The 12158-nt window shown below is 38.0% G+C and overlaps 1 protein-coding gene across 1 annotated transcript in view; it reads right to left on the bottom strand.

Annotated features, from left to right (window-relative positions):
* The window catches only part of MCTP1 (multiple C2 and transmembrane domain containing 1), a 550845-nt gene that overhangs the window by 252950 nt on the left and 285737 nt on the right, over positions 1-12158 (bottom strand). The window contains exon 3 of the mRNA XM_065936796.1: positions 432-574. Coding sequence (XP_065792868.1) covers positions 432-574 — 143 coding nt within the window. The remainder of the gene's footprint in view (positions 1-431; positions 575-12158) is intronic.

Here is a 12158-nt window from a genome sequence, read left to right on the forward strand (position 1 = left end):
TTACCTTTAACCTCCTCACCTTCCAAGTAAAGCATTTTGTTTGCAGCCAGGAATGGTAGACCTCTGATGTTAAAATAATTCTTAAACACAAAGACTGTGTACAAGATCTTATTCTAGCTCTATTACATGGAGACCTGATTTTATATGTTCCCAAAGTGTTAAATTCATTAACTGCACCAAGCGGCAGAAGATGGACGTCATAGTCCTCCTAAAAGTGACTGGAAATAGAACTGTCTGGAAGAAAAGTGCTCCCATGAGCTCCCCCTGGTGAATATAGCTCATTCTATCTCATCACTAACAGATTAGAATTGAGTATAGCAGAATATATCTCTGGTGGAAAAGCTTATCAGACAGAGAGATGTGATTAAAAAACCATTAAATGAGGGTTTCTACATCAGATTACATTAGGGAAAAACAAATAAATGGCTCACCTTTATATATAATGGCTCCCTAAGATGATCCACAAGAAGGCAAGCTTTCTCCTCCCACACAGGATTGAGGTTCTTGTGTATTATTTTACTTCTAAAAACTTCTTTCCTTCCAATTTTAAACTTCACGTATGGATCACTTGTCCCTGTTAAAGAGATACAGGTCGATTCACGTTAATAGCGCTTTTCTACAGTGGTAAGGCAACACCTCATCTAAATATCACAAAGTAGCTAAAGGGATAAAATTTAAATAAAGCTGATCAAATAGGAAATAAAGATTAAGTGTCTTTTCCTAAATATTCCCTTAAATATTGAAGTGACGGTAAAGAATAATAAATACTATTATTATTATCTTCTGATCTTAACACTATAACCCTGTCCTGGTATATAAAAACTCCATTGCATGCTTCTTATGTAAATTTAATTTAAATCATAGAGATTAATCTGACATTTCATCTGGTCAACTGTAAAAAAGATGGTCTATGACTTCAGCTGACTTAACTAGCTTTAGACTTACAAATGCTGCTAAAAATGTACACTAGACTAATGGGTTTAGGAAAAGGTGAGTCTCAAATTGGGCTTCGATTTTATCCTTGGTCCCATATCTTCTCTTGTTCATAAGTTTCAATTTTAGAATATTAGGGAAGAATGGAAGTCTCAGAGGAAAGCAACAGCAGGAAGGAGACAAATGATTATTAAATCATCTTGAAACTTCATATTATCCCTTAACACTTTCCAAGCTCCCTCTAGAGATAAAAGAAGAGGCGCCACTTAAGCTACCCATGGGTACACAGCAAGCAAGAGATGGAGTCGGGATTACAACCAAGGCTATCTGATTCCAACATCTGGGCTTTTTTTTTTTCTTCATCTGTAAGAGGAAAGGGCCTATATATATTTCATATATATATATATATAAGGGCCTATATTTCATATATATTTATACCATTTCTCATTTTGACTGATGAATGAGACCGATCTCGTCTACTGAGTCTATGCTGTTATTAAGGATTCCTAGGAAAGGTAGATCAGGAACATCGTCAAGGAAACCATCACAATGACAATCTTCATCCTCAGGAAATAATTCTTTATACAAGATCTGTCCCCCTTATAATAAAATCTTGTTTCATTCTCTCTGTTTTGTCCAACCTGAAACTGTAGTTGATAACTATGGTCTACATGATTTAAAGAAAAATATGAGTGGGGCTCAGAAAATTATAAAGCACTCTGTAAGTTTTAGATATTACATTTATGACGCTGGTATACTTAAACCGCCTTGGAGAAGGAAATGGCAACCTACTCCAGTATTCTTGCCTGAAAATCCCACGGACAGAGGAGCCTGGTTGGTGGGTTAGTCTATGGGTCACAAAGAGTCAGACATGACTTAAGCAACTAAATAACAACATACTTAAAACTTAAGTTAATACTTAACAACATACTTAATACTTAAAACTGCCAACCTGTATTCCTCCTCAACACTCCACTCACTTCCCTGACACATAAATATCTATGCTAAATATAAGGGTTGCCTTACGGAATTTGTCTTTTCTTATATAATCATTTGGGAGGTCCCTCAACACTCTCCACATCCCCCATACAAATATAAGGCCTTCTTTTTGTATGCCTAGACCTGGGTTTAATAGAACAACGATCCCAATTTCCCATTGTGAAACTCCCATTTTGACAGGTTGATTTTATTGCAACAAGACAGATTTTTTTTTAAAGAAAATGTTTTTAATGTAAATACAGGCCTAATAGTCATGTGTCACAATGCATCCTTTAAGGGAGTCAATGTGACCACAATATTTAATATGGCTGATCCATGTTGATGTATGGCAGAAATCCAATCCAGTGTTGTAATCATCCTTCAATTAAAAATAAATAAAGGGAAAAAATGGTTATTTTTTAACACAGCGATTCCCAGCTCCAGGCTGAGCACCCTGGGGATTGGAAGAGTTACAGCATATAATCTGAGGGATATTAACAACCCCGCATCCATCTGAATTTTCTCAGTCATGCTCTAGATCAGGTTACTGCCTTTGACTTTGACAATCACCTATGCAACTACTACCAGTTACTAGAATATGATAAGCTCTGTGAGGTCACAGCCTTTCGTATCACTGTTTTTTAAACCCCCAGCACTTAAGTATGAACTCAGACATATTGTTGGTCCTCATCAGTATGTGGTGAGCAGCTGGATGGCTTGGTGTGGGTGGCAGATCCCTCCCCCTGCTGGCTTTGGTCACCTCCACTTGGATACCTCACACACATCCCCGCATTAGCACTTTAATGGGCCTTGATCCTCTCCGGCTCAGGGTGCCCCTCCCTCCGGCTTTGTCATGGGGGTTAAGGGCTCCACTATTTGACATTTCCTCCAGCAAGACACTGAGAAATCATTCTCCATATCTCGTTCTCCATCCACGACACCACCAGGTCCAGTGAATTCTCCTCCAGAATATACCATGACTCTGTCTTCTCTGCCTCCATTCTCAATAAGCTCCCACAATTTCTTTGCTATGCAGCTGCAATAACTTCCTAACTAGACTCTCCATGCTTCTGGGTCCTCCTTTAATTCTCTGTACTTTGGCCAGACTGACCCTTTACAAATGCAGATTTAATCTTCTCCCTTCTTTACTTAACACATCTCATCACCTTTCAACCACACCTATAATAAAACTCCAAATCTCTAAGCTGGCATACAGAACTTACCATCTTTCCACCTTCATTTTTAGCCTCCACTCTGTTCCAGCTGTCCTGTTACTAGAAGCTCTTTTCTGCTTCCAGTCTTAGCGTCTTCCAACCAGCTTCTCTGCTTAAAAAGCCCCTCCTTCCCATTCTATCCATGCCCCCCCCCCTTTTTTTTTGACCTGACAGATACTTACTATCTTTCAGGTCTTAGATTAAATATATAGTTTGCTAAAGGATGTTTTGCTCAACATCCCAATCAGAAATAGGTTTCTTTGTTATTTTCTCCTGGCATTTGTTCTCTTGTGTAGCAGTACTAATCATAATGCTGCTGCTGCTAAGTCGCTTCAGTCATGTCCGACTCTTACCGACCCCATGGACTGCAGCCCACCAGGCTCCTCCATCCATTGGATTTTCCAGGCAAGAGTACTGGAGTGGGGTGCCATTGCCTTCTTCCAATCATTATGCTACTTACAGGTTAATAAATATGTATGCAGGTTAGGAAGCAACAGTTAGAACTGGACATGGAACAACAGACTGGTTCCAAATAGGAAAAGGAGTATGTCAAGGCTATATAGTGTCACCCTACTTATTTATCTTATATGCAGAGTACATCATGAGAAATGCTGAGCTGGATGAAGCACAAGCTGGAATTAAGATTGCTGGGAGAAATATCAATAACCTCAGATATGCAGATGATACCACCCTTATGGCAGAAAGTGAAGAAGAACTAAAGAGCCTCTTGATAAAAGTGAAAGAGGAGAGTGGAAAAAATGGTTTAAAACTCAACATTCAGAAAACTAAGATCATGCATCCAGTCCCATCACTTCATGGCAAATAGATGGGGAAACAGTGGTTGACTCCATTTTTCTGGGCTCCAAAATCACTGTAGATGGTGACTGTAGCCATGAAATTAAAATTACTCCTTGGAAGGAAAGTTATGACCAACCTAGAGCATATTAAAAAGAATAGACATTACTTTGCCAACAAAGTCCCATCTAGTCAAGGCTATGGTTTTTCCAGTGGTCACGTATGGATGTGAGAGTCGGACTATAAATAAGGCTGAGCACCAAAGAATTGATGTTTTGAACTGTGGTGTTGGAGAAGACTCTTGAGAGTCCCTTGGACTGCAAGGAGATCCAACTAGTCCATCCTAAAGGAGCTCAGTCCTGGGTGTTCATTGGAAGGACTGAAGTTGAAGCTGAAACTCCAATACTTTGGCCACCTGATGCGAACAGCAGACTCATTAGAAAAAATCCTGATGCTGGGAAAGATTGAGGGCAGGAGGAGAAGGGGACAACAGAGGATGAAATGGTTGGATGGCATCACGGACTCAATGGACATGGGTTTGGGTGGACTCTGGGATTTGGTGATGGACAGGGAGGCCTGGTGTGCTGCGGTTCATGGGGTCGTAAACAGTCGGACAAGTAACGGACGATAGGCAAATTTAGACTTTAGATGCAAAGTCCAGTGTTCTTCCTACTCAACTTTTTAGGAAACCCAAACATCCATATTTCCCTTCTTTAACTCTAAAACACCATCATAGAATTAATATGTAACAACTTTGAATAATCATTTAGAGTCTATAAATCATGCTAACATTGACGAGTAGCTTATTGGTCTATAAAAAGGGCATCTATAACTCTCATACTTATTTGTTTTAATCACCCTAAGGTCTCCATCCTAGACATAAGAAAACTAGGAGAGCTTGTACCAGGTCGGATTTGAAATCGGGAGCCCAGTCCAGTCAAAGCTTTTCCTGTAACTTGATCACAAACCATTCACTGCCTTGACGGTACAACAATCTTGTATTTCTTTGGTCCAGAAAAGTACGAATAAGCTTTTTATAAGAAAACTGATTTCAAAGAAGTTGGCCTTTTGGTTCTTAACAGTTAATGATATTAGCATCCCACATTATTTACTTTAGCTATTATGTAAACAACTGACATAGCTGATGATTCAGCACAGAAGCCTATATACTCACAACTGAATCTTTTTCAGAAGTAATCTGTTTCTTGCTGCTCACCGGAAACATTTTCCTCAACCACTGTCTATGCTGTCAAAATCCCCTTAGAGCTAGGGACGATCAGTTCCTAGAATCCTGCAGGTCTTGATGGCAGAACTTAAATTACAAGAGGGAATCTAGACGACTTCAGTTAACATTTATTGAACATTTACTATGTCAAAGATAACATATTGCCTAATAACAAGTATAAGGTGAGGCCTAGTGTTATCTGGTTGATAGTTGTAGAAACCACAGCGTGGAACAAATAAGTAGATTTTCTAAAAGTCACACAGCTAGGATGCTGGGGCTTGAGCTTCATTGTTACATTAGGCCACTTCTAACATTCTTCATGCTTGGTGTAACATCCGTGATGCCACTTGAGGCAGTAAATATTCAACGGCCTGAAGAAATAACAATTAACAATTTAGATAGCAAGAGTCGGTCTAAGGGTGAGGGTTTAGGGAGAGACTTTTGAGTCTGTGATAGGCACAAAGGCCTCAGGGATTGAAAGGCCTAAGAAAGACAGAAAGGCTGTTCTAAGGGACTCTGAAAATATATTATGATGGTGAAATATTTCGTAAATGTGTGACTTTGGCCACAGGGTAACTTGGATTGGAGACGGTAAATATATTAGCAAAGCTTAGAGTCATAAGTATAGGAAAACAGCTCTGGGTGCAGAACAAATGGTGAGTCAGTTACCTGACTTTCCCCACTGTGTTCTGATTCCACAGAATAAAATCTGCAACACCACTCCTTTTCCAGCCATCATTCAGAGGCTTCTGGGTGTTATTATTAAAATTCAATAATTTTTAATAGTCAAATTCCTTAAGAAATTTCTCACTGTTTAATTTGTCATTGTAACTGAGGAGACCTTCAGTAACTTAAGTAAGAATCCTTAATTTCAAGTGCAAGACCTTCAGCCTATGATTCCATCACAGAACTGCGAACATCATTCTTTTAATTTAGCTTCAGTAAGAGATTTGCACCTAATGCTCTAATCTTTTATGCTGGAAGGCAATTAGTTTATTACCTGGTAGTATTAACAGATGTTATTTGTTTTTTATAAAAGAATTCTGTGGTCAAGCATATTTGGAAAATGCTGGTTTGAAACAAAATTAAAGAGATTAATTTTCCATAGCTTTTTTTAATAGAGTCATTATTATCATTTTTGACTGGTACAGTTTATAAGATCTAAGTTCTCTGACCAGGGATTGAACCCCGGTCCTCAGCAGTTAAAAGCAGAGGGGATATGACAGGTGGCATTTACCAGCCTTCTTTGACCATAGAGTCTATTCTTCTTGAATGTATCTTTCAGGACTAATAATCCCTGATCTCTCCTTGGGAAACGCTACCTTATTATATTTCATATATGAGGAAGTTTCACATGTTTTGAGGGGTCTTTTATTGTAATAAACTTCTCAGTGAACTGAAGTCATTGTATTATAATAAAGCTCCCAGTAAACCCAAGCCATTAACTTGTGTTTAATCCTTAATAAATATATTGACACACATACACAAAAACAGATTTAGTTTGTTGGTTCAAAAAACTCAGACATTAAATTCAAGCGCCAGCACGCTTGTTGCAATATTGCATTCAACCACAAGGTGGCGCCAACAGCTGTCAAATTACTGGGAAGCCTGTGGTCCTGCTCTTCAAAGGCGTCAATCACCACCGCACACTCGGTGGTGGCTCGCAGGCATTTTCCTGCAACTTGTACTTTATTGTTACAAGTTGGACTGTGATCCTCATGACAATCTTTTTTATGGTGATAATACAATGGAAACAGGGTAAATAAACACAGGAGAAGAATCTAGGAAGTGTTAACCCTAAAATAAAATTCAAATTTTACGATTATTAATACCATATTCAAGAATTACCTTTCACGCATTCATTTCATCACATAGCATTAACTTCAGAAAATTTTATTTTTAAGTATTATTATTTATCTTATAACTTTAAATTCTATGCTTTAAAAAGTCTAGAGTATTGTAGACTTAGAGAATTTTAATTGCATATATCTGAACCATAGGATCAAATTGTTTGAAAAAGAGGAATTAGATGGTTTGCATAATGCTCCCTCGTGTAGTAAATAAAAACATGCCCCTCAGTTACGGTTTTTATTTTGGTTTTGAATCAGGACATCTATGTGGCATTTCAATATTTTGTGTGATTATTTAGCCTTTACTGTAGTTTAAGTCCAACATGGAACTAAACTATCTGAATGGGTCCCCCTTTGTGTAGCAGTGAACACAGCATACAGAAGGTGGCAGGCTTCCTTTCCTGAAAACTGTGTGAAAGTTATTTAAAATGGAAACAGCCATCTAGGAATGAGTCTCTTGTTTTTCATTTTCAGAATAAATGAGCCTCCTGGTTAACAAGTTTAAATCAGTCTTATCCCAAACCTAGTATGTAATGAAACAGAAGCAGCTATTCCTGTTTTGGGTTATTCAGTAATGCCGACATCAAATAAAAAACAACGTGAAATCAAAACTCAGTCTTTATAAGAAAGGAGAAAGGGAAGAAGAAGGAAGATGAAGAAAAAAAAGAGAAGTGAATATGAATACTGAGTGTGAACAGTTAAAAAGAATTCAAATTTACGGTGGATCTTCCTGAAGGTATCCAGTCTTCAACAAACATATAAAGCTAGCTACTTCTGTTGACCAAATACAACAGAAAAAAGATATCTTTACTATAACAACATCCTTCACATTTGAAAGAGACCTGCAAAAATAGAAACATTCAAAGTGTACTCAGAGCTATAGATTATATTTTTATATAAATTTATTTTTACTAATGATTTAAAAATCTTCAAGACAGGTACCTCATTTATATATTAAAATTATTCCTTAAGCTCATTCCTTCTTCATTTTTTTATTTTTAGAGATTTGCAATGCTCTACCATGGAAACATTGGAAACATTACCTGGGCTAAATAATTTTATTAAAATTAAAATGCAAAAGGTTTATAATCACATGTGGCTTAATATTATTAACATTTTTTTCCATAACGAGGAATGGCTATTCCAGTGATTTTTAAATTGTTAGTTAATGAAGTTACCATGATACAGAATATAGGTGAGTGAAAATGAATACAGTGATAAAATGTAGTATGCTGCTGCTGCTAATTCACTTCAGTAATGCAGTATAGGAATGAACTAAGTCCATTTATTTCTTTGATGGGGAGAAGGCACTTCCAGATACAGCATAAAGAGAAGGTGTAAGTGACAGAATAGACTGTGATTTTAATGAGTAATTTTGGGGCTTATTTATCTTTTATAAATGCAGAGTTCTGAATATTTAAGGAAAAAATGATATATGTTGGATTGGGGGTAAATACAGCTCACTCGAGTTCCCCTTCACACATGGCATAAATTATAGGTGGAACCTATAATTTCCTGGTAACTTCTAAAAGTTTAGGTAAACTAAAGCAGGGAAGGGAAGTGGTTCCTTACATTTTTTCCACAGTGATTTAGACAAGTACTGCTTTAATTTTGAATGTGAATTATTTGCAAATTAATCTATGGCATAAGAGCAACTGCAATGAGAAGAATGTTCTGGGTGTCAGTCATCCTTTCCAGAGGGCTCTACTCCTCCCATCCCGGAGCCCCCTCTGTGATCAGTGATCAATGCACAGATTCGGGAGACACAAACATATTTCTCATCATTTAAGCATGTTGTTTATTCTAAGAGAAACAATTTACCCTGGAATTCTTCTAGAATATGTTATTATGTTTTTACAGCTATCTTAACCAAACAAGAGCAAATACCATTTTAAAAAATTGAAGCATTTCCTTTTCTAACTACACCCTAAATAGCTGTACCTCTTCAACCTTTTCTTCTGGCTATCTTAATGCTTCCCTGAGACCATTGTCTAGAGTGTCACTAGTAACTTTTTCTGCTGGCATACCTTTTGTATTGTATCATTTCATGTATTGCAACAAGAATGTATTAGTCACTAGTAAGCTAAAAAACTTTTTTTAATTGGGGGATTATTTACCCAACATTTACAACGTTGTGTTGGCTTCTGCCATACAACAGTGTGAATCAGCCGTAAGTGTATTTATGTCTCCTCCCTCTAGAACGTTCCTCCCACCTCCCACCCCATCCCACCCCTCTTGGTTGTCCGAGAGAACCAGGCTGAGCTCCCTGCATTACACTAGCAACTTTTAACCGCTGGTTTCAATGCATATTTGGACTTCTCTGGTGGCTCAGCTGGTAAAGAATCTGCCTGCAAATCAGGAGACCCGGTTCAATTCCTGGGTCAGGAAGATGCCCTGGAGAAGGGTTAGGCTACCCACTCCAGTATTCTTGGGCTTCCCTGGTGGCTCAGCTGGTAAAGAATCTGCCTGCAATGTGGGAGACCTGGGTTCGATCCCAGGGTTGGGAAGATCCCCTGGAGAAGGGAAAGGCTACCCACTCCAGTGTTCTGGCCTGGAGAATTCCACTGACTGTATAGTCCATGGGGTCTGTATGGGCTGTATGGGGTTGCAAAGAGTTGGACACTACTGAGGTAACTAAAATTAGGGGATTTCTCAGCTTTCTCTGAGAAGAGTCAATGAATAAGATTTCACTTGCATGCTCTCGACAGAGAATGAACCATTCCATGTAAGTGCAATTTTCAGGAAACTAAAAATTACTGTGTCAAACACCAGGACCAGTTTTAATTAATATGTTTGAAGGTATTATTTCCAAATTTATTATATTTTTCTTCTTATTGGGTAAATAATAAATACAAATTTTTTAAATGGGAAAGGGCATCATTTGCTGACTATATGTATCTGGGAAATTATCATCAAGGCTCTAGCAAGACAAAGTTAAATCTTTGTTCTTAAATGTGGTTCTTAAAATGTAGCAAATTAAAAGTAATTTGACATGTAAAGAATCTGATTTCCCCAGTCATTGCATGGAGGAGAGCTATCTGCCAACCAGAAGCATACATCTTGGACTATTATATGGATGATAAATAAACTTCTATTACATATGAACCATTAAATACTTCGGGCATATATCTGTAAAAGCAGTTCAACCTATCCTATCAAAGATACCTAAATCTTATGAATGCTAATTAAAATTCCACTTGCAACCACAGTTTAGACTATGTCACCTAATAAATGTTCCAAAGCCCTCTGATTTTAGTTTTTAAAACACCTCTTGAAATCATCTCTGCCACCACTGCCTCGTCATTCCTCATCTAGATGTTCTAAGACTCTCTCACTTGATCTGTCTGTGGTGGTGGTATGTATTCTCAGTCGTGTCCAACTCTTTGAGACCCCATGGACCATAACCTGCCAGGCTCCTCTGTTCATGGGATTTTCCAGGCTAGAATACTGGAGTGGGCTGCTATTTCCTACTCCAGGGGATCTTCCTGACCCAGGGATCAAATCCATGTCTCCCGAATCTCCTAAATTAGCAGGCAGATTCTTTACCACTTGATCTGCCTCCTTCCCTTCACATCTATCCTCTGAATGCTGCCAGAGTTCTCTGTTAAATACAAATCAGGCACTTGATTCTTCTTCACTCCATCTTCTGCACCCACCAACACTGCCACGGGTAACTCGGGCCCTAGAACTCTGGCTCAGGGTCAGCATTGGAAGCCGCTCCTTGTCCAAAGGATTTTGCACACGAGTTTGTGTATTTTTATTATCTGATACTCTCACCATGGAGCCTTCTGATCCTACTTTGGCTTCTGAGGCAGGCTGAACCCCTACATCCATTTCTCCTCTTTTTCATTTTAGCAATAATCTCTGTGAGTTTAACAGGACATGTGGTTATTTTATTAGAGAATTCCTTATTTTCCAAGCAATTGTTATGGCCATGTGACCAAGCCCTCAAGATATGTGAAGTGACATATGCAACCTCATGATTTTTTTTTTTTTGGTAAATTCGCTGAGTATACGCTTCCTATAGTTTTTTTTTTTAATTTTTAAACCATTTTAAAAAACTGAAGCATAGTTAAGTTACAATGTTGCATTAGTGTCAGGTATACATCAAAGTGATTCAGTTATCCATATACATACACATATATGCATATATTTTTTTCAGCTTCTATTCCTTTATAGGTTATTATAAGATACTAAATATAGTACCTTGTACTATACAGTAGGTCCTTGTTGTTTACCTATTTTATATATAGTAGTGTGTACATACTAATCCCAAACTCCTAATTCCTCTCTCCCTACAACCTAATGTCCCTTTTGAAAGTGAAAGTGAAAGTGAAGTCGCTCAGTCTGTCCGACTCTGCCACTCCATGGACCAGGCTCCTCTGTCCGTGGAATTTTCCAGGCAAGAGTACTGGAGGGGGTTGCCATTTCTTTCTCCAGGGGATCTTCCTGACCCAGGGATCGAACCTGGGTCTCCTGCATTGTAGGCAGACTCTTTATATGCCCAATATCCCTTTTAATAACAATAAATTTGTTTTCTAAGACTGTGAGTCTGTTTCTGTTTCATGTATAAGTTCACTTGCATCATTTTTTAAGATTCTACATATAAGTGATATCATTTGACATTTTTCTTTGTCTGCCTTACTTCACTTAGTATGATGATATCTAAGTCTTTCTATATTGCTGTAAATGGCATATTTTGTTCTTCATGGCTGAGTAGTATTCCAGTGGATATATGTAGGACATCTGTATGTCTTTTTTGGAGAACTCTATGTAGGTCTTATGCCTGTTTTTTGACTGGGCTGTTTGTTTGATATTGAGCTGTATGCAAAAGCTTTCAGCTTTTTACCACTGAGTATGATGTTAGCTGTGGGTTTGCCATATACAGCCTTCATTGTGTTAAGGTATGTTCCCCCTATGTTCACCTCGAAGGTATGTTCACTCTCTGAAGAGTTTTTGTCATAAATAGATGTTGAATTTTACCAAAAGCTTTTTCTGCACCTATTGAGATAATCATATGGCTTCTATTCTTCAATCTATTAAGGTGGTATATCACATTGACTGATCTGCAGATACTGAAAAATCCTTGCATCCCTGGGATAAGTACCACTTGATCATGGTGTATGATCCTTTTAATGTATTGTTGGAGTCAGTTTGCTAATA

The sequence above is a fragment of the Muntiacus reevesi genome, chromosome 1, assembly GCF_963930625.1.
Source record: "Muntiacus reevesi chromosome 1, mMunRee1.1, whole genome shotgun sequence".
Taxonomy (NCBI): domain Eukaryota; kingdom Metazoa; phylum Chordata; class Mammalia; order Artiodactyla; family Cervidae; genus Muntiacus; species Muntiacus reevesi.